Genomic DNA, 23,451 nt, shown 5'->3' on the forward strand with positions numbered 1-23,451 from the left:
TGATTTTACAGCCGTATTTCCTCCTATGACTAAAGCGATTCTAATTTATCGCCATTTATCTGCTGCTGCTTTATTAGAGAGCAGGAGGAAAACATGGGGGGTTTGGGGCTAATTTTAGGAATGGAGCCCAGACCTACAGGGGCACAATTGTGATTGTGAGAACAGAGTAAAAGCCTGCAAGAGTTTAACGATTCTGTAGTTCAGTTGAAGAGAAATCTGGGGGGAATTGGGGAAATTAAGCGCTTTGGAGCTGGGGTGGACACAGGCTACTGCTTGCTGTACCCCCTTCCATCTTGCCACATCCTCCTCCTGTCATCTGGGCACAGAGGTGGGCCAGAATCCAACTGGCAGGGCGTAGTTGCAAACGTACGTGGCATCTTTTTATGGCTTCACTTCTCTGTCCTAGCCTCATCATGCCCTCTCTCCCAATTCACCAAGCTGCCCAGCCCTCCGTCTCCCACGTTACACCCCGTAAAAACTGTCTGCTTGTTTAGTCAAACGTATCCCTGACTCTACTAAATCCCGCAAAGTTATTTGCTGACCGCTCCCTCCAGTGCCGCTCCCTGACTCCGCAAACCACAGAAGCCATCCATTCACCCTAGCCCAGTTTGAGTTTTTATGGGGCTGACTTACAAACGGTAGGGCTCAGAGGTTTGCAGGTCTGTCAGTGCCCACCAAATGGCTGTTGCTTGGCAAAGTTCAGGAAGAAATGTCCCAAAGGTGCTTTTTCAGGAGGCAATTGGACTTACTTATTTTTTCTTCGAAGACATTTTTGCTTCTCATCCAAGAAGCTTCTTCAACTCGGACTGGATGGTGGGGAATGGAAGGATGTATGTTTCTTGCAGAGAGCTGGTCCTTTGCATCCTTTTAGAGAGTCGTTGAGGCCACTTGGAGATTTATCTGTGTCCTCAGGGTCACCTGAGTGGTGCAAATGGTTCCTGCAGTCTGTAATTTTTTTTCCTCTGGGAATCCGTTCCTACTCCCACACCTTTCAAAGGATGTTTGTCCCAAATTGTATAGCTAAATATCTGTGGAGATTCTCAGTCATCCAGGTCAGAGTTGTCCCAAAGGTGCTTTTTCAGGAGGCAACTGGACTTGCTTATTTTTTTCTGTCGGAAGATGTTTCGCTTCTCATCCAAGAAAAGCTTCCTCAGCTCTGACTGGATGGTGGGGAATGGAAGGATTTATACCCCTTGCAGATAGCTAGTCATTTGCATCCTTTTAGAGAGAGTCGTTGAGGCCCCTTGGAGGTTATCTGTGTCATCGGGGTCATTTGAGTGGTGAAAATGGGGGTGTTTTCTGCCCTGTCCCTTCAAAATACAAAGTCTAGTTGCCTCCTGAAAGAGCACCTTTGAGGGACAACTCTGACCTGGAATGACTGAGAATCTCCATAGACTTTCAGGAAGAAATGCAAGTGATGCCAAAATTGTTGTTGAGCCTGGACAAAAAGCCCTCCGTCGCCTTAACAGTTGGTGGGGAAAACTGGGATGGAAACCAAGAAGGAAGTCAACCCAACCAGACAGATTGAACGAAGACATCAATGCTCTTTGTAATGAGTAAAATTATAACTTAAAAAGGTGTAAGTGGAATCCTGCACGCCTGAACTGGCTTCCCCCTCCATTTATCTTTGCTGAACTAGGTGGGGTTTGTCTGAGATGTTTTTCTCATGACTTCCTGGGGTGAGGGGCTCAAGCCCCTTCTTCACTGACCATTGCCTTGACATGGCTCTTCTGTAACAATGTGGGCCTGGTCCTGAGACACAGGAGGAAGGGCTGCAGCCTAGTCCTGGGCCCTCCAATCTTGGCAGCTTTTAAGCCTGGCGGACTTCAACTTCCAGAATTCCCCAGCCAGCTCACCCGAACCGGTAGTAAAAAAAATTTGCAGCCCACCACAGATGTAGGTATTTCCACAGCCCTCTTTTTGACTTGGGCAGTGTACAGGTTTTTAGATGGAAGGCAGGTTGGCATCCATTGTCTTTTCTGCAGTTCTAATTATCCGTTGAAGTCCGTGTCTGTCTTGTTGGATTGCAGAACCAAACCAGACAGTTATGGAGGTGGAGATGACAGACTCAATCATTCCTCTGTAGAACTGTATCAGCAGCTCCTTGGGCAGTTTGAGCTCCCTGAGTTGGCGCAAAAAGAACATTCTTTGTGGTGTTTTTTTCGATGACGTTTTCGATGTCAGCTGTCCATTTTAAATCTTGAGATAGGATAGAACCTAGAAACCTGAAGGTCTCTCTATTGTTGATACTGTGTTGTCTAGTACACGAAAGGTCCATGAGACTTTTCCTGCCTCGCCCTGGACATGCTGAGCTACTGGCCTCTTATTTGTCAGGACAGGTGGACTGGGTGCCACCTCCCTTGTGCCCCACCCCTTCTTCCTTCTTTTATAAAAGCAATAGATACGGTTGCTTCGCTTCTTATTTGGGCATTGATCTGGACCAGCGCCTTAAAACAGGATCAGCATGAGTTACTTCCCAGCACCCGGCTACATGCCTGCTTATAACCCGGTAAGTGTCTCACCCACCTGATCTTACCCTCACTGTACACCTTTGCAACAAAAACTATTATGCACCCCCGGATGGAGAAATGCTGAAAATTGGAGCGGTGGATAATAGAGGTGGAGGAACTGACCTGTCTGAATCAGGGATATAAAACGGTAAGTACTTTTTGTAAAAAAACTGGGCATCTGTTGGGGACTTTTTGCTGAAAACGGATGAAAGGAAAGGACGTCTGGATTTGCTGATTGAAAAATGGCTCAAAGGTGGGATATTGTCATGTAATATTGAAGGAGGAGGAGCGAGAATAAATTGGTGGAGTTTTGGGTGGTTTTCTGAACTTGGTGGTTTCCTTCCAGCTGGGAGACAGCCGTTGAGTTGAACCCTGAGCTACCTATATTTTCTTCTCTTGGGATAATAGGTTGGTTTTAAACTCCTATAGAAGGTGGGAAATCCCTTATTTAACCACCTTTCTCCTTTTTTCCCCCCCTGCTCATTTTTTTCTTTTTGTCTTTTTCCTCACTCTTCTGTGTTTTTTCAAGTTTGTCTTGAAAAATAAGGGGACCGTGGGATAAAAGAAATGCGTGTTTGGGGTGGAAATGTAATGTGAGATACCGCCTGAGCCAAGATGCTTCTTCCTCCTCTAGTAGAAAAAAGGAAGGGAGGGGGAAGCGCACTCAGACTGGGAAGACGGAGGTCAGCCCTTTGAAGTGGACCAGACTAGGAAACCAAAGAAATACTGCTTCTTATAGCAGAGGTCCACAAACTTGGCAACTTTAAGACTTGTGGACTTCAACTCCCAGAATATCTGGCTGGAGAATTCTGGGAGTTGAAGTCCACAAGTCAAAGTTGCCAAGTTTGAAGACCTCTGTCTTATAATGAGACACCCTTGCTGGTCTTGCGGACATCACCAAGAAAACTTCCAAGTTCAAACACTACCAAGAACTCCACGGTTCAATCCTGAGCTTCAGACCTTCTCTTCTATCGGAAGAAATGAAAACATTTGTCTGTTATTTCTCAAAATAAATTGGCCAAAACTCATTTGGGGTTCAAAGTTCCTCCCTCTTTTCAATACAATTCCTCCCACCCAGTGTGCACCAATGCAGTAGCCTCTCGCCCATCTGCAGTTGAAGCACAGTTCTGCTATAAAAAGCTCCAGAAATGCAGAGGAAAAGGCGAACTCTCTCTTGGCCTCACCAGCCTGACCCAGTTGGCACTTGCAATGTTTCTCTCCTCCGGTGCATGGAGAGATCTGATAAGAGGCTGGATTGAGCCAGTCTTGTTCAATCCCCTGAGCACCTATAGAGTTAACAGAGCACCAGTCCAGGGTGCTTCCTCCACGCCTTCCTTCCCCTGCCACTTTGGGGGGGATTAATCCTTAGCAGAGGCTTCCCAGGAGGTCTTTATTTGACTCAGAACCTCATGGAAAAGCTGATACAGCACACAAGTTGTGGTCGCCTGATTCAAAAGTCACAGTTGTGTTTTGCAGTAAAGTACCCTGGTTTGGCTCATTGATTTCTGTCTTCCAGACTCTCCCTTATCATCAACCTGTCCCTGGTGGGCTCCGTCCGGGGATGTCCGTATACGTGCAAGGCACAGTGCCCAAACATACCAAGAGGTAATGTGTTTTGGGGTCTCTTGGGAAGGGCAAGAAGTTACCTTACTCAAAATATTTGTTAAAGGTGTATAATATATATAACAAAATCTCATTTTGTTATGGGGAGTTTATATAATCCAAATTCGATACCAAGATTGTCCCAAATCTGTGGCACGGATGCATTTGCACACAAAGAAGTGGGACATTTTCTGCTCACGTGACTCAGGGTCTTGGCTAAAGTTTCCATTCGGACCTTTCTTAATTCTGCAGATAGTTCCTGGTTCTTCCAACTCCTAGGGGAGTTCCTAAGCCCTGAGGACTAGGAACTTGGTTCTTCTCTTCAGACAGAAACTCGCTTTATGTGGATTCCAGCTTCATGGGAAACAAGGGCAAAACTCTACTCTGAGGTTCCTTAATTTTCTGTTAATTCTCCTTTCTTTCTTCTCTCTCTCCCAGATTCCATTTGAACCTTGCCTGTGGCCAGCATGAGGGGACTGACATTCCCTTCCACTTCAACCCTCGCTTTGATGGGAAGGACAAAACTGTGCTCAACACGCGTCAGGGCGGCAAGTGGGGAAACGAAGAGGTTCACAAGATGCCCTTCCGGAAGGGCGAGCATTTTGAGGTCATCTTCGTCGTCAATGACGTCGGATACCAGGTTGGTACACCGGACCGAGGCTCCTTTGGGGCCACGGGGGCCTCTTCCTTCCCTGCCCCCACCAGAATTCACCCTTTGCCTGGAATGGCCTAAGTGTAGTAATTGTGCAACGTCCTACCTGTCAGCGACTCCTTCAGCTTCAACCACAAATAACACACGGGCAAACAATAGATACCAACTCAAGGTAAACCGCTCCAAACTCGATTGCAGAAAATACGACTTCAGCAGCAGAATGGACAACGCCTGGAATGCTCTACTTGACTCCGTTGTTACATCCTCAAACCGGGGATGAAATTCAGCAGGTTCTGACAGGTTCTAGAGAGCCGGTAGCTGAAATTTTTAGTAACTGGCAAATACCACCTTTGGCTGGCCCCAGAGTGGGGTGGGAATGAGGATTTTGCAGTATCCTTCCCCAGGAGTGCAGAAGGAATGGAGATTTTGCAGTATCCGTCCCCTGCCACGCCCACCAAGCTATGCCCACAGAACCGGTAGTAAAAAAAAAATGAATTTCACCACTGCCACAAACCCCCATAACTTTAACCTTAAACTGTCTAGCGTGGGATTTTTTTCCCTAAAGGGTTAGGGGTGCAAGGGTCTTGTAACTTGACAGTTTTAAGACTTGCATGCTTCAAATGCCAGAGTTTCTGAGCCAACATTTTGGTTGCTAAGCAAGAGCGTTGTTACGTGAGCTTCACCACATTTTATAAGTTGGCCACGCCCACCCAGTCACATGACTGCCAAGCCACTCCCACTCAGTCACATGGCTGGCAAGCCACTCCCACAAACCATGCCACACCTACAGAAGAGGTTCTAAAAATTTTTGAAACCCACCCCTGAGTGAAAATGTGACTGTGATCAGACTCAGCTTTACTTATGCTTTACAGACCTGTGAAGGTTCTTAACCACAGGATTGGTGCCAGAGCTACTATTTCATCAGTGTCCCTAACTGCAAACAGTCACTAAATGAAGACAACCTGTAGCTGAAAGAAAACATTTTGGTCTGGGGCAGTGTTTGTCGCCAAGGTTGAGAAACGCCGGTCTAGGGAAGAAAAGGTTGCCAGTGAAATAAAGAGCTGCCCCTTTTTATCAGATGTCCACATGTTGATCTTTTTCATTCCCTTTGGGGCCACTTTGCTCAGCTGTGGGGTGGGGTGTGTTCCTGGCAAGAACAAACAAGTTTCTCCTGCAAAGAAAACGGATGATCCCAATTGAGCATTGATCCCTTTGGCTTTCCCTCTGATTGACAGATCGTGGTGAACGGGAACCCCTTCTGCAGCTATGGGCACAGAATGCCCCCACAGAGCGTGCAGGTCGTGAGTGCTGAGGGAGACTTGGAGCTTCAGTCTCTCAACGTGTTGGGAGGATCGATGATGGGGAACATGGTAAGGGTTTGGTATGGACAAGCCGTCACCTTTGGATCCTTGATCTCTTTTTGGGAATTGATTTTGGGTTGGTTGGAGCCCAGATTCTCTCCCCCCCCGCCCCACCCCCCGATCACTCTCACCCCTAGGAATGGCTGCCCCTCTGGGTCATGGAGTGGCTTACATCTCTGCATGCTAGCAAAGATAACCATGCAAGGCAGGGGTCTTCAACCTTGGCAACTTTTAAGCCTGGTGGACTTCAACTCCCAGGCTTAAAGTTGCCAAGGTGGAGACCCCTGATCCAAGAATGATACTGGGGCCAGCAACGGCACATGGAGCGAATTTCTCCAAGGTCCTGTGCTTCCCCCTTGCAGAGGTCCATAAAACGAGAATTTCTCAAATGTGGCTATTTTGCGTTGTGTAGTCTTCAACTCCAAGAAGGGCTTAGCATCTGCCCGTCCATCTCTCCAGAAGCCACCCAAGACCAAAGTAACTGAGTTGAGAGCAAATGGTACAAAAGGCACCCAGGAAGGCCTCAACTGACCTTGGGTGAACGGGCCACACAAACTGACACCCTGTTGTCTTCCTATCCATTAGGACATGATGCCAAATCCTGGATGTGGGGCACCACAAAATCTTCCCGTAAGTACTCAGAAGGGGGAAAAAAAGGGGGCAGCAAGGAAATTCAAGGCTGGGGATTTTAGGAGAAAAACGCGGAGTTAACAAAAACCTCTTTGGATTTCCCTCCCTCCAGATGATGCAGTCCCCTGCACTCTACCACCCAGTAAGTACCAAGAGACTATCTAACCTCAGCCTATTTCTCCTTACCTTAGCCTGAATTTGTGGGATGGGACAGAAACCAGGAGATGGAGAGTTAGTTGGTGTGTGTCTGCCTGTCTGTCTGTGTCTGTGTACAGGTAGTCCTCGACTTACAACAGTTCGCTTACTGACCATTCAAAGTTTGGTGGCACCATTTCCCACACTTACGACCGTTGTAGCATCCCTGTAATGTGGTCCCGTGATCAAAAGTCAGTCCCTAGGCAGTTGACTCCTAGTTATGACAGTTGCAGTGTCCCGGGGTCATGTCATAGACTTTTGCAACAAGCAAAGTTAATGGGGAAGCCAGATTCACTTATAACCTATTGTGCTATATCAGGGGTGTCCAAACTTGGGAACTTTAAGACTTGTGGACTTCAACTCCCAGAATTCCCCAGCCAGGGAATTCTGGGAGTTGAAGTCCACAAGTCTTAAAGTTCCCAAGTTTGGACACCCCTGTGCTATATACTAACTTCACAGCTGCAGTGATTCCCTTTAACAACTGTGGCGAGAAAGGTGAAAGGGGCAAAACTCACTTTCTCAAATGTCTTGCTTGGCAACATAAATTTGTGGTCGTAAGTTGAGGGCTGCCTATGTTGAGGTGGAATTGAAGGAGGCTTGCATTTCCTGCTGTTTAGCTTGGAGCACTGTCATAAAATTTGGTTCAAGCCACTCAAAATGCGTTTTTGTGTTATTTGGACAAAAAGCAAGGCAAGGGTGCAGCTAAGCTTAATTCGTTCCTTTATATTTATATACATACTTGTCTAATTTCAAAGTTATCGTACTACACTAGGCGGTGCCCAACGAGGCAATACAAATGACTCTGACCAACTGTTTACTTTGCTATGCCCAACAAAGCTAGTTAAATAACTCTGCCCAATCGTTTGGTTTGCTATGCCCAACAAAGATAGTTAAATAATTCCACCTTACTGTTTACTTTGCTATGCCCAACAAAGGTAGTTAAATAATTCTGCCCAACTGTTTAGTTTGCTATGCCCAACAAAGGTAGTTAAATAATTCCACCTAACTGTTTACTTTACTATGCCCAACAAAGCTAGTTAAATAACTCTGCCCAATCGTTTGGTTTGCTATGCCCAACAAAGGTAGTTAAATAATTCCACCTAACTGTTTACTTTGCTATGCCCAACAAAGGTAGTTAAATAACTCTGCCCAACAAGGGTATTCAGGTTGCTATAAGTATGGTTGCCCAACAGGTCGGGCTTCGATGGCTGCCATATTGGTTTATATTGACCTCACCCTGCTGAGCAAACAAACCATTTGAACATGCCTTACTTTTGAGGCCAAAAATTACTGGTCTGCTTTGAAGGAAGAAATGCAAGGAAAATCCATCCAAGACAAGATCTTGCAAGCTGCCTTCTGCGCCATATGATGGATTGCAGCTACCTTGATCCCCTGCTAGCAGGGCAAGAGCCAGTCAGTCGGTTGTGGGGGCATTGAGTGTAACCTGGATTTGTGTCTATTTCAGACGGTGCCCTACACAGGCAACATCTCTGGGGGTTTGGGAGCCAAGAGGACCATTATCGTACGAGGCTCTGTTCCGATGAACTTCAACAGGTCTCTGCTCTCTTTTTGGGCGTGCATTTGGGGATTCGGGCAGAGGAATGGAACTGTTCTCACAATTGGGCATCACTGCCTTTCTGCAATCAGGGCCACCAGCCTCACTCTGTCAGTGTGTCCCTGGCATCGACTGGCCCCCGGCCTGCAAATAAGACACCAGGATTCTGCTTTGGCACAACAAAACACCAATGTTAGGGCCCCTGGTAGACTTTTCCTGGGTTCATCTCCTGTCAGGGTTCCAAATAGCATCCAAAATTAAATCAGAGTCCGAGGCAAAGTATTGCTCAAAGTTCCAATTTATTAAGAGAGACATGTTGGCACATCTGTGGGAAACCTGAATCTGAAGGCTTCCCAGTTTTCCCCATCCAGTTGAAAGTTCAAGATCCTGCCCCCACACCCACAAGTCCATCCCATGGTCTAATCTCCCACTGCCATGCTGGCAGCTTCCACCCATCCAGTTCCGGTCAGGTGCAGAGGTGCAGAGACAAAGGATGACCTTGGCTTTCCAGAAATAATTTTGTTATGGCTACATATCATCTAACTCAGTACAATTCCCCCCCTCTCATTTTCCCACCATAGAAAATGCATAGTAAAGTGTGGCAGGCCAAAGATCAAACAGAAAAGATGGCTGCAGGCCTGACAGCTCCTTTCTCTGATTTTCCCATCTCCCCACTCCTGCAGGGACAGCCCAGTGGAGAAGGAGACTAAGGGTAGTAAAAGCACAATTTCACACACAGCCTGTGGAATTCATTGCCACAAGGAGAAGCAAGGGCTGCTAACTTATGGCAGGGTTCCCTACATGGAGAACCTCAAACTTCATGAAGAGATAGACAAGCTGAAGAATTTGGAGGCCCCTTTAAAGAATGATTAGGTCTTGAACTGTCATTAAGCAGGAATCGGCTGTTGTTTATCAGAAGAATGCTGTTCACTGCTTGACCGCTGCTGAATATGTAGGATTCCCCCCCCCCCCCCCTATATTTGTGTGCTTTGTTTATAGCCCACCGAGAGCTGACTTGGATGAGGCAGGAGCTAAATACAACGAATAAATACCAAAACTGCTAAATGGACTTACACATTCAGCAGCAGTCTAACAATAAATAATATTTGCAAAGGAGAACAAGAGCTGTTTTCCCCCCTCTTACCCATGGAAGCATCTTATTGGATATGGGGGAGGGAGGAATAATCAGATTTCCCTTAATTTCATTCAATAGTCTTTATGCTCGCTTTTTTTTTCTCTCTCTCTCTTTCCAAGGTTCCACATCAATCTTAAGGCTGGCCAGGATATCGCTCTGCACATCAATCCACGCATGCAAGAGCAAACCGTAGTGCGCAACAGTTTTCTGAATGGCAGCTGGGGTCCTGAGGAAAGGGAGGTGCCCTTTAACCCTTTCCAGCCTGGACAGTACTTTGAGGTGAGTTGGCTTTGATTCCAGGGGTCTCGTCAAGCAGAGGTCAAAAAAGTCAACATGACAGCCATAGCTAGGCAAATGATGTCTGGTTCCTATTTTATCTGGCTCATGGAGATATCTCTGGATTTCAGAAAAGAGCCAGACAAGCGAGAAGGCAGGCAGGCAATGGGGAGTGTAGAGAAGATCCAGTTGGGATGCCATCTCCCATAATTCCCAGTAAACACAGCTGTGAAGAATTGAAACCTGAACCTCTGGAAGGATGTTGGAATGAATCACCCAATATAGTGTGGTTTTGCTCACCACACTATAAAAAAAGATGCGGAGACTCTAGAAAGAGTGCAAAGAAGAGCAGCCAGGATGATGAGAGGACCGGAGGCTAAAACATACAGTACGACGAACGGTTGCAGGAATTGGGCATGGCTGGTTTAGTGAAGAGAAGGACCAGGGGAGGCAGGATAGCAGTCCTCCGATATTTGAGGGGCTGCCCCAGAGAGGACGGGGTCAAGCTATTCTCCAAAGGCCCTGAATGCCGGACAAGGAAGAATGGATGGAAACTGACCAAGGAGAGATTCAACCTAGAAAGGAGGAGGAATTTTCTGACAGTGAGAACAATCAACCCATGGAACAGAAGTTGCTTTCGGAAGTTGTGGGAGCTTCATCCCTGGAAGCTTTCAAGAAGAGACTGGACGCCATGTGTTAGAAATGGTGTGGGGTCTGCTTTGGTGGAGGGTGACCTACAAGGCCCCTTCCAACTTTGTTAATCTGTAATTGTGGATAAGAGTGGAACTGCCTCTCCAAAAGGCCATTCAGAATCCCGTTTTTATTTATCTCCTAGAAAATTGTCCTTGCGGTTGCTCTTGGTGCATTAGGGCAGGGGTGTCCAAACTTGGGAACTTTAAGACTTGTGGACTTCAACTCCCAGAATTCCCCAGCCAGCTGGCTGGGGAATTCTGGGAGTTGAAGTCCACAAGTCTTAAAGTTCCCAAGTTTGGACACCCCTGCATTAGGGGGAGAGGAGAAAAAAAGGGTGGCAGTCACAATCCCCCCATATTAATAAAGTTCCCTATGTGTGGTGGGTTTCTTCTGATATTGATGCAGGCTTCATGGCTGATGTTGACCCAGATGTGCTGTTTCGACCACACTAACATCTTTCTTCTCTCTCCAGCTCTCCATCCGTTGCGGCAACCACCGATTCAAGGTTTATGTCAATGGGCAGCCTTTCTTCAACTATGCCCATCGTTACCACAATTTCCCACAGATCAATACCCTGCAGATCGATGGAGACGTGGTCCTTTCTTATATCCAATGCTAAGCATGCCGGGTGGAGAGGGCAGGGCTGGCAGAGACCCTCCGTTTTCCTCTCTCTCTCTCGAGGTCTGCCAGGCGACTCCCGAGTCCTGCTGGATTGGTGTGTTCCACATAAAGATTTTAATAAAGATCTCAATGCTGAAATTAACTTGGCTTTTTTTTGGATCAGCAGTTAACATATAAGTCACAAAATAAAGAGCCAAGACGGGCACTGTTGTATCGTTCACTCCAAGCCGTGTTTCCCTGGCTGCCTAAGCTACAGTGGGCTATTTTATTTCATTGTTAAATGCATTCTTTAACTCTTGGAAACAAGGCTGCAAAAATGAGGCCCGGAGGCTGTTTGACCCTAGAATTCCCTCTAAAGCCGATGGGAACCAAATTTTGCATCAGTAACTCAAGTGAAATGATGGCCCTTTTTTTGCAAGGGCTTCAAAGCAAGCAAAGACGAGGTGGGTGACGTCAGCGGTTTGTGATTGGTCGAATCCATTTGCCTCAGTTTTGGCGGGCTTTCTCTGTCTCCGGGCAGATTTTCCTCGCTCCCTCAGGGGGCGCTTGGTGTCCAGAAAGGCCCAGCAGCCCTTTTGTGATGCCTCAGTGTGGCAGTGTTTACCCACACTCACACTCTTCCCAGCTCTACAAGTCTTGCACACTTCAGAAGGGAAGCCATGCCTCCCTCCTGGGCCTCTGCTAGTCCATCTGGGCTTCTCTTCCAATTGGGACCCCCAGCCGAAACTCCCTTGGGGGCTTCAGGCGGGGGGGGGGCTGTGTGATGCCAGCCCTGCGAGGCAGGCCAAGCAGGGGCACCAAAGTCTGCCTGTTTAATGTTGCATTCCTGTGAAAGTTGCAGCCTCAGATCTTGCCAGTCTGGCCAGACTTCTTGCCTTTCTCTTCAGCCTGGCCTGAGTTGCTCTGTGGCCAGACTGGGGTCTCTTTCTCGGACCTGACTTGCCTGGGGAGTGGCTCCCCCTGTCCCTACTGCCCCTTTCAGGGAGGCCTGTTCTGTGGATGGGCTGAAGCCCCAAAGGAGCCATAGGGCATCCTTGATAGAACTACAGCCACAAGCATGGCTTACACCCCTCACCCCCTCTCTGCCCTTTGGGGGCTTTGCTGGACCTCCCCCCCAATGCAATCTGAAGCATCTCTGGGGCAGGAAATGGGTGCAAGACCGTTCTAATTGGGGGCACACCAGTTGTGCAAGCGATGCCTTTCACTCCTCGCCTCCTCTTCCTCGTCTCTGCCATCACTTTGCATCCCTCAGTACCACCTTTGTAAACACAAGGATGTGAAACGGATGGACAGTCCATCTTCTCTTAAACTTTCAGGGCAGAAAAATACACATATTACATTTAGTTATGTCCCCCCCCCTCCTCACTCTTGGAGGGAGGGGGCTTTCTCTATTTTTAGACAGACTGAAGTGTTAAATGTTGGAGTAGAATCAGGTGAGTAGAGGTCATGGGGTGCTTTCGGCCATGTAATTTCCATAATTCAATCATTCTCAATCAATTTTGCACGTATGGAAAAATTTCAGGAAGGTATGATACCTGAATGGGGTTAGGTCTTCACAGAGGGTGCATTCTAGTTTCTGTTTGAGCATGGACAATAGAATAATTGTGCACGAGGCAATGGAAGCATAACATTTCCTTGTAAATAAAATAACAATAAAGGTATTGGGTTTGGGCAATGAAGCCTAAGGATTAAGATATTAAAATGTGGCAGTGGAGCTGAATAAAGTCACTTAGAAGGACAACAAGGACCAGAAGAGGTGAAGAGCAACAAAGGAGATGCGTCTCCTTTTAATCTTTGCTTTGAGTTTTACTCTTTCTGCACAGCAGGTAAGGCTAAATTTTGTGGGTTGCAATGGACTTTCAGCTGGGGTGCCTGCAGAAATGAGTAACATTTTGTTGAGCTTCTTCCCACACTTTCATTTGCAATCACCAGGAATTCAACTGTATCAGTGGTTCTGTATTCAGGTTGGCTTCCTATTCTCTGCATTAAACTTCTCGGGGTTCACCTTAGCATAAAAATTAGAGAGATAACCTCTTGTTGGACCTTCTGAATTAGACCAATAAAGAAGGCTGAACATTTCTTTGGTTGGTATGAGACGTTTGAGATGAATAGAAATAAAGGAGAGAGCAAAATTCAGAGGCTCATTGGTACTTAAGCTATATATCATCTCTCTCTCTCTCTCTCTCTCTCTCTCTCTCTCTCTCTCTCTCATCTGTCTCTGTGTGTGTGTGTGTGTGTGTGTGTGTTCCAGCATAACTCTGGAACGCGTTGAGCAATTTCAACCAAACTTGGTACACAGATGACTTACTCTCTGGAAACAAATACTGTGGGGGTAAAATATCTTTAACCTCCCTCGGGGTGTGTCTTCTGTTAAGATGCGGCCTGTTGTGCCTTAAAATGGCTTCTACTGTACAGCGCAGTGGAGTTGCTGTGGTAACAGCTTCACAAGGAGGATCTTCTAGTAAGGGGGAAAATGCAACATTAGGAATTACGTTTGGTCTGGACATTTCCCCCCTATAAATAAATATCTGAACAATGCTGGTTATCTGCTAGTTACCTATAAACATCTAAGGGGGTGAATCCTAATCACAAAGGTTTTGTTGTTTGTTTTGTTTTCAGGATAACAAGAACGACGCTGATACAGAGTCTACAGTAAGTTACTTCATCCTGTCTCAGAGCAAAATTAATTCAAGTTTGGGTTTTTTTGGTCCTGTCACTCATGCTTTTAGTAAGAAATAGCGTTTCCTATTTGGAGAATATAGCCATGCATATGTGTGGAATGTAGTGATAAAACAACCGGAGAAGTCACATATGCTATTAAATGAGGATTAGACTGATACCTTTCATTTCCCTTGTAGGAAAATGGCACAGAAATGATGAAAAAAGTTATAGTAAGTACAAAGTAACAGAATTGGGAGGGAACTCTTCCTTGTTCGAGCAGATCCATTTTGGATAAATGACTGACCAATTTCTTCTTAAAAGCCTATGGAGAGGAAAGGGATCGCTTTTATCATGTAGGAAATAGCTCTGTTGAGTAAGTCATATATGTTCCCGTTGAGAAGATACCCTTTGTTTCCCCTGTAGAGTGGAATTGGTGAGGACGCTCTAACAAAATTAATAGTAAGTAGTTCTGTCATCCTCTTCTTCCCTTTCTTTGTTGTCTGTCTGTCTGTCTGTCTGTCTGTCTGTCTGTCTGTCTATCTATCTATCTATCTATCTATCTATCTATCTATCTATCTATATCTATCATTAGCTCTCATCTCTCTGTCTTTCTGTCTTTCTCTCTCTCTCTCTCTCTCATCTGTCTGTCTGTCTCTCTCATCTGTCTATCTCTGTCTATCTATCTATCTATCTATCTATCTATCTATCTATCTATCTATCTATCTATCTATCTATCTATCTATCATCTATCATCATCATCTATCATCTATTGACCCACCCCATCTTGTCCAGATATGACTCTGGGTGGCTTAAAAACATTAAAACTACTACATATTAAAATTGTAAAGAAAAAAAAATAACTGTAATAAATACTATTAAAAGATGGGGAGGAGAGGAACATAATGTATCTAAGATGGTAGCGATGGCACGGATAGAAATATCCTGGGTGTCTTCCTGTCAAAACAGAATTTGATGTGCTTCGATCCTTTGTAGAAATCTTTGAATGATGACTATCTGGACAAATTAACAGTAAGTAGCTCTTTCTTCATCTTCTTTTGAGTAACACAGTTCTTGCCTGCAATGAAGCCTCCTTGTGTTAGAACAATACTGCCCATTTTATGCAGCACTATCCGGCTTAGAGAAGTCATATTTTGATGTCATGTCAGAATAAAAGTAATACTTTTTGTTTTCTTTGCAGGAATGTATACAGAGTGTTTGTGAAATGAATGATTTTGTGGTAAGTATTTCTTTGTTCCTCCTCTGTTCTTTCCTTGTGAAATAGTCTCCTTCCATGTAATGAAGTCCCTCTTTTGTGAGTCTGCTCCAACTCAGCGTCCCACTCCATTGTTCCCAAAGCATCAAGAAAGAGAGAAAGGCTTGGGCTAGTTTTGATGAAGGAGCTTGAGCCACCTCTTTTCCCCCTAAAATACTCCCACCTCCTGCACTGCTGTAAAGCAGGGTACCCAGAAATGAGGAAGGATCAATGAGACCCTTTATTAGACCCATTAGACCCAATAAATAAACCCATTATTGTTATTGCTATTATTATTCATAGTACTGTCAGCAGCGAAGCAACCAAGCTCAGAGAGCACCAAGGACCCCACAGGTTGTATATTTACAACACAGAATATTTAACCTCGCAACTACCTTGCAATCCACCATCCAAATAACCACATCCATAAATTAAGATAGAGATCCCCAGCACTGAGACAACCAACAAATTCATACCAACCTACTAGGCAGTCTGGAAATCAGGCAGTGCATAAATGTAATATATTATCATACCATTGTTTTTATTGTACAAAACAATGTGAATCTGTTCTTTAACTGATGCTGGAAATATTATTGTTATGGTTGGTCACACAATCAACCAGATGTTTAGACTGGAATTGACACTTTATCCACCTATAAAGTCCTTCCCAAGGACGTGGGATAAGTAGATATGATTGTTTGACAGTGTCAAAGCTATCATCGCAGGATGTAAGCTGATTCAAGTACACCTGCCTTTTACATGTAGCTGCCAAATTCTGGGAATTGAAGTGCACACATCTTAAAGTTGTCAAAGGTGAGAAATATGGTACTCTCTAGGTGGATTAATAAATTATAGCTGTAATAATCATACAACTCTGATTCCTAACCTTAACTCCATTTCGTGGCATGTATGATCAAACTCCCTGGAGGAAATATTTGGCATGGGAAGAGTCCTACAAGTTTTCTTTTTTCTGCTTTGTGGTCTGTCTTTCTGCAAAATGCCAAATGGTTTCAACTAGGATCCAAATTGAGCTCAAATTGAAGACAGTGGTAAAAACAGGGTTTTAGTATTCAGGTTGGGATATGATTTGTAGAGAAATTCATTTCTGGCTTTAAGAAATGGGAAAGAGAAGAAAATGTTTTTTTTTCTCCTTCCTTGCAGGACCTCCTGCAGAACATGTTATCTGTTCTTAAGAGAACGCTTCAGGATGATATTCTGATATATCAATTGATGGTAAGTTACAAGGTTGAGTTCTCTCATTTCTTACGTGTCTTTTATGTTATCCTTCTTAGTTATGAAAAATTCCAGCAGGAAGCTATAAACTCTTGGGAACATTGAAAGGAGGGTGTTGTGTTGATTATTGTCAGAAGCTGAAAGTATCCAGCTTTACAGATTTTCACAGGCTTAGGAGAAAGACTTAACAGATATTCTCTCCTGCATCTTACATCATATACCCATATGCATATATATGAGAGGTCTATAAATTCAATAAATGAAATGTATATGTATATATGTGTGTGTGTGTTTCATATATTATATATCATATCATATATATGCATATGGGTATATGATGTGTGTGTGTGTGTGTGTGTGTGTGTGTGTGTGTATATATGTATATGTATATATGTTGTATTTGTGCTGATAAATAAATAAAGGGAGACTAGTATACATCTATTTCAAGCTATTTAGTTCTCATCAGCTAGCCATACCAGGGGTTGTAACATATATGTATGTATGTATGTATGTATGTATGTATGTATGTATGTATGTATGTATATATAAGAAATTCACAATACATGTATAAAAAATAAATGAAAAATGAAAAGAAATAATAGTATTGATATTATATAAATAAATGCAATAAATAAAAAAGAAGTAAAAATAAATAAAGTTTGAGAACATTGTTAATTTGGATTTGTTTTTTTGGCCCTAGCACTCCCTCTTGTGATAAGAAATATGTGTTTCCTAACTGGAGGGAAATAATAATTCGTGTATATGATACTAGGTTGGCAGTGATAGTAGCATGGCTACAGTAGACAGATCCGGGGTATCATGAATCCTAAGATTGATTTATGCATATTGTTGTTGTGCCAGTGTGGAAGAATAATTGGAAAATGGAAGGAAAGATTAAAAAAAATCTCAGAACACTAATCATTCATGTTTGGGTTTTTTGGCCTTATCACTCCTGCTTATAGTAAGAAATATGTGTTTCGCCTTTGGAGAAGGCAGTCATTTGTATGTCTGCTATCCAGAGATCAACAAGTTGGAGAAGTCATATATGTTAACATGTAAGGATCAGACTGATACTGATACCCTTCATTTCCCTTGTAGAAAAGCGGCAGTGGGATGATGGCAAAATTTATGGTAAGTAGTTCTTGGTTTCTCTTGTGCTTTCCATTTGGGTAATCCCAATCCAGAGGTGGCATTCAGCAGGTTCTGACCAGTTCTGGAGAACCGGTAGCTGAAATTTTGAGTAGTTCGGAGAACCAGTAAATACCACCTCTGACTCCCCCCCCCCCCCCATCTATTCTCTGCCTCCCGAGTCCCTGCTGATCAGGAGGAAATGGGGATTTTGCAATAACCTTCCCCTGGAGTGGGGAGGGAATGGAGATTTTACAGTATCCGTCCCCTGCCACACCCACAGAACCGGTAGTTCTAAATCCCACCACTGTCCCAATTATTCAGGTTCCTGGAGGGTAAAAAGCAATTTATAATCAAGAATCACTATGGATTCTTATTTCCACCCAGACTCAACAAACACCAAATCAATACCCACTGAATTCAAAGCTACTCATTGTGAGAGCATCTGACCAGAAGTGTGCATCTGAGTAAAAGTATAGCTACTCTTTGTTTCCCTTTTAGAATGAAATTGGTGATGAAATGTTAACAAAAGTAATGGTAAGCATTTTTTTACCATCATCTCCCCTTTCCTTGGGATTTATTTATTCATTTATTTATTCATTTAATTTCTGCGCCACCTATCTTGTCCAGACATAACTCTGGCTTAAAAACATTAAAAACTACTGCAAATTAAAATAACAAAGCAAAAAATAACAACAGTTAAAAATAACATTGAAAGATGAGAAGGGGGAAATAAAGTCCCCAAAGTTTTGGGGAGTGGGAATTTGTATTTTGAGTACTTAAATAAGGTTTTTTAAACACTCAGGATATACTAAATTGGAAAAGAGATTTTTAGATCTCAAAGATCTTCAAAGAGATTGAAAAGAAAAGACGCTGAACATGGTTAATTCATTTTTGTTTTTTTAATCTTACGACTCCCTGTTATAATAACAAATGTGTTTTTCCTAAAAGGAGGAAAGCAGCAATTCATGTATGGTTGTAGTGATGGCATGGAGAGACAGGTCCTGGGTGTCTTTTGTTAGGATAGAATTTTATGTGCTTCCTTCTTTTGTAGGAATCTTTGAATGAATCTGATCTTGACAAATTAACGGTTAGTAGCTCTTTCTTCATCTTCGCCTTTTCTTTGAGTAATACACTTCTTGCTTTCAATGAAGCATCTCAGTCTTACATAACACTGATCCCAAACCTACTTCAATTGGTTGTATGTGTGGACAATTTTTCCAACAAACCCCAAAATATAATGCAGCCTAAATATTAGTCCACACTTTTAGTGTTGCACAAATTTCATGCTATAAACAGTCATAAATGTGGGCCAACCAGTTCCTGGCTACTCAATAAGTAAGGAGGTGAAAGCAGGGCGGGGGTGGGGGGCAGTTGTTGGAATTGAGTTGTAAGTACACCAGGAAGTTCTGTTGCAACTTCACACAGTTGCAAAGCGATTGGTCATAAGTCAAGGACTACAAATATGGAATGTGGAGATTGAATGCCCAAACAGTTTAAACCTCTAACTGCTCTTTCTGTTAACAGAAAGCTTATCTTATCTTCTGGGAGAGAAATTCAGCACAAGGATTATTCCAGATTTTTGGTTGTATGAAAGTGGAAGAATATTGAAAAGAGAACGAAACAAATAGTGTTTCAGAACACAATTCATCCACGTGTGCCTTTTTCACCCTATCTTGTCTGATAAGAAATTCATGTGTCTTATCTGTAGCATGGAGCGATTCTCATGTATGTTATCAAAGGCGGCATATAACTTTCTAATAATGGCATGGTTATTTCTTGGTTTCAAAGACTTTTATAGTTGTCCATGTTATGAAGCAGAATCCATTTTAGAGAAGTCATGTAAGATGTCATGTCAGAATAGAAGTAAGATATTTTCTTTTCTTTTCAGGAATGTATAGAAAGCGATTGTGAAGTGGATGATTTCCTGGTAAGCACCTCTTTGTTCATCCTCTGTTCTTCCCTTGTGAAATATTCTCCTTGCATGTGATCAGCTCCCCCTATGGCCATTGTCCCCCAGAGCATCAAGAAGAAGGCAAGGCTAAAATTTTGGACCAGTTTTTATAAAGCAGCTTGGTTCCCTGCTTTACCACTTTAAATACACCCATTTTGGAAACTATCCCTTGGGGAAATATTTGGCATGGGAAGGGTCCCTACACATTTTCTTTTCTCTGCTTTGTGATTTTTGTTTGTGCAAAATGCGAAATGCTTTTAGCTCAACAATGAAGTTGAAACTGGACTCAAATTGAAGACTGAGTGGTAAAAAGAGGGTTTTAATATTCAGCTTGGGTTAGGGCTTCTAGGGAAAATCAGCTCTGGCCTTGAGAAAGGGAAGGAGAAGAAAATGGTCGTTCAGCTCTGTGTAAGTAGATGGGGTGAGAAAGGGAGTCAGACTAGCCCCAGCTTGACTTTCTTGTCCTTAAAAAGGGAATAATGAAGGGTTTGGATGGACTTTCAAGATTCCGCTACTAAATCCGACAACAACATAGTGGCATTCCTGGAATCCCTGCCATGGCTTTCCTTGGCCTTGCCTACCTCAAAGGGGCTGATCTGGCTTTTTGTAACTTCCTTAATGTTGTGAGACCATTCACATCAATAACCTCTATGGTCCCCAACCAGTTTATTTTAATGGACTGCAGTGGCCCAGGCAAGCTGTATCCCGATGCTCATATCATTCACTGGAACAACATGTAAGCTATGAAGGAATCCATAAAAGAGGGTAATGTTTTTTCTCCTTCCTTGTAGGAGCTCATGCAGAAGATGTTAAATGTTCTTAAGGGACTATCACATGGTGATAAACTGATATCTCAATTGATGGTAAGTAGATACACACCTACCTTCTCTCATTACTTCAAGAGCAGCATACTTGAGCCTTACTCTCCCCAAAGGATCTCCAGACATTTCGGAATAATTCCAGCAGGAAGCTATTAGCTCTTGGGAATATTTAAAGGAGAGAATATTTTGACTATTATTGGAAGTTGAAAGACTCCAGCTCTCTGGCTTAAGAGAAAAGCTTAAAACAGGCTATCAAGAAACCTTTAGAACTGCTGCACAATCATGTGCCTTTTAAGAAAAAAAATCACCAAAAACTCTTTGTTTATAATAGCAAGTCTCAGAATGTTATTAATCCATGTGTCTTTTAGGCTTTATCACTCCATTTCTGATTAGAAAGGCACAGCTTCTATGTGGAGAATGAAATATATAGATGAGTTTGATATATGCTATTGAAGTTATCTGTGATGTTATATAGTTAGTGATAGTTATTTTATTAGAATAGAACTGATCCCTTTTGTTCCCTTTGCAGAAGGCATTCGTCAAACAAGGAGCTCTGGCTGAATTGGCAGTAAGTAGCCTTGATGTATCTTGTTTCATTTCTTCCTTCAATTTCTTCTTGCATCTGAAGAAGCATCTCTGTGTAGCAATAGCACCAGAGTGGGCTGCTGCTGGTTTGGCCTGGTTCAGCTGAACCAGTAGTGGAAGTCAGGCCTGGGTCACAGAACCAGCAGCAACCCAGGCCTGCCACGCCCCCGAAATGGTTCCCTCGCTGCTGCTAGGCTGCCGCTATTTTGGATTTCAGTGACTGCACGTGCGCGGTTCACTGTAAATTGTTCTGTGCATGCACACAGAACAATTTACATTGAACAGCGCACACGCCTGACATGCACAAGTTGCGAACTGGTAGTAAACCGGCAGCATCCCACCCCTGAATAGCATTTAGACTTATATACCACTTTGCAGTGCTTTACAGTCCTCTCTAAGTGGTTTACAGCTTCGGCCTCTTGCCCCCAACAATCTGGGTTCTCATTTTACCCACCTCAGAAGGATGGAAGGATGGGTCAATCTTGAGCCTGATGAGAATCAAACTGCTAAATTGCAGGAAGCCGGCAGTCAGCAGAAGGAGCCTGCAGTACTGCACTCTACACCTCCCCGGCTTATTGGTAGTCTTAGAGTCACCTGAATCAGAGTGCAAATGGGTGTGGAACCTTCTTGGGAGTGCTGAAAGGAGTGGGCTGTAGACAGGAGATAGGTGGTGTCGTATCCCTTCCCCTCTGTTGAGAGAGTGTTGTTCAGTTTTAACATAGATGGCCTCTTTGACCTTTCTTTCAAACCAGTAGTCTTCTTTGTCCAGAAGGTGGACTTTGAAAGGTGTTTTTTAAAAAACCTTTTACGCTTCTGGGATAAGGTGAGGTTGGAGCCCAAAGATAGTGGTGAGGTCAGATTGGAGAATGGTGGTGGCACGAGATTTTACTTGCTCTTATTGTTTTTATGGTGTTTTGGTCTTGAACCGCTGCTGTGAGCCACACACAGTTGTATGCCTTAGGATGGGTGGCCATATTGGTTCTCATATTAACATCTTTAGTTAATTAACTAAGGAAATATCTTTAAAATCCCTAACTCTTTATAAAAGCTGATTACTAATGTGTTTTTCAAAAAAAAAATGCCCAAAGCTTTTGTTCATGAAAACAAAATCAAAACCCTCAATCTTAATTAACATGTGTTTATCCGGCCTTCATCACTCTATGTTACGATATGAAAAGCATGTTCCCTATCTGAGGAATAAAATAGAAATCTAATTATCAATTTAAATATATGATATGGTATATATAATGTTGAAGATGGCAACAACAGCATGGAGAGAGAAGTCATGTGTGTTTGGACTATTGGATTATTGGAAAGTAGCCATTCCCTTGGATCACTGCACTTGTGCTGTGTCTGTTGGTTGATGTTGCCTATTCCTTTTGGTTGAAATGGCTTTATCTACTTTGCTCATCCCATCCCATTGACGTTAATACCCTCTGTGATGTTCATGGATTCTTGATTTGAGCAAAGAGCAGTCGCCCACGTCTAAGGCACACAAATTCTGGTAGGGTACCCTGCCGTCACCATAATTATAAAGGTCTTCTTTCCATTTTAGAGTATATTCTCCAATAATGAAAAAATGGTAAGTAGCTTCTGTTCATGTTCTGCCATTGCTTTCTTTCATGTTCTTCTTTAATCTCAACAATCAGAAGTCAGTGTTATGTTTTGCAATAAAGTCATTGGTTTGATTCAGGGGTGGGCTTCAAAAATTTCAGCAACGGGCTCTCTGCCCGGTTGCTGGGTGGCTGTGGCCATGGTGGCCATGGCCTAATCAGCCTCCTGCACCACAGGGGAGGGGGCATTTTTGCCTTCCCCAGGCTCCGGAGGCTTTCCTCAAGCCTCCGGGAGGGCGAAAACGAGCCCTTTCCGGCCTTCTGGAACTTCTGGGAGGTCCGTTTTTTCCCTTCCCCGAGCCTCTGCGCAAGCCCAAAATGGACACGCCTAGAGACTCCTGGAAGGGGTGGAGTGGGCGGGGCCAGCCAGGGGTGGGATTTAGAGGTTCTCCGATCCAGCCATAACATTAGCTACGGGTTCTCCCAAACCCAGGTGAACCCGTAGCAGCCCACCCCTGGTTTGATTCAGCGTTTTCTGTCTTCCAGGCTGCTCTCCCTCACCATCATCCTGTCTCTGGTGGACTCCATCCTGGGATGTCTGTGTATATGCAAGGCACCGTGCCCAAAGATAGTAACAGGTAAAGTTCCTTTGCGGGTTCACAGAGAGGACAAGGCGCTACCTTATTCAAAACAATAGTAAAATGTGTTTATGTTATTAAGGGTACCATATTTTTCGGAGTATTAGACGCATCGGAGTATAAGATGCAGCAAGGTTTTGAAGAGGAAAATTTCAAAAAAAAAGTTTTTGCACTCTGGAAACCTTCCAAAAATGGCCCATTTTATGCAAGGTGGGATGAGGGGCAAAAACAAGCAAAAAATAGCCCATTTTTCGTGAAAATGGGCCTGTTTTTTCCCCCAAAATAGCAAGATAGCCTTTAGGAAGCTTTTAGAGTGCTGTTGGAGGCTGGGGGGGGGGCAAAAACGGGCCATTTTCTGCTCATTTCTGGCCTCCCCAGCCCCAGGAGCTCTCTTGA

General features: G+C 43.8%; 1 protein-coding gene across 2 annotated transcripts; it reads left to right on the forward strand.

The window, feature by feature from the left end:
• The first annotated feature begins 78 nt into the window (after window positions 1-78).
• On the forward strand, window positions 79-11,361 carry LOC309396594 (galectin-4-like). 2 transcript variants are annotated; one of them, XM_081961852.1, is made up of 10 exons: window positions 79-1,579; window positions 2,396-2,509; window positions 4,027-4,115; window positions 4,551-4,752; window positions 6,000-6,134; window positions 6,711-6,755; window positions 6,868-6,897; window positions 8,416-8,504; window positions 9,760-9,919; window positions 11,082-11,361. In XM_081961852.1, exons 2-10 carry the CDS (start codon window positions 2,465-2,467, stop codon window positions 11,226-11,228), a joined length of 942 nt encoding a protein of 313 aa, XP_081817978.1. In that variant the 5' UTR covers window positions 79-1,579; window positions 2,396-2,464; the 3' UTR covers window positions 11,229-11,361. The 2 variants fall into 2 exon arrangements, with proteins under 2 accessions (XP_081817978.1, XP_081817977.1); XM_081961851.1 differs by having other exon boundaries at window positions 79-2,509.
• The last annotated feature ends 12,090 nt before the right edge of the window (window positions 11,362-23,451 follow it).

Source organism: Natrix helvetica (assembly GCF_964273705.1).
Source record: "Natrix helvetica genome assembly, chromosome: 9".
Classification (NCBI taxonomy): domain Eukaryota; kingdom Metazoa; phylum Chordata; class Lepidosauria; order Squamata; family Natricidae; genus Natrix; species Natrix helvetica.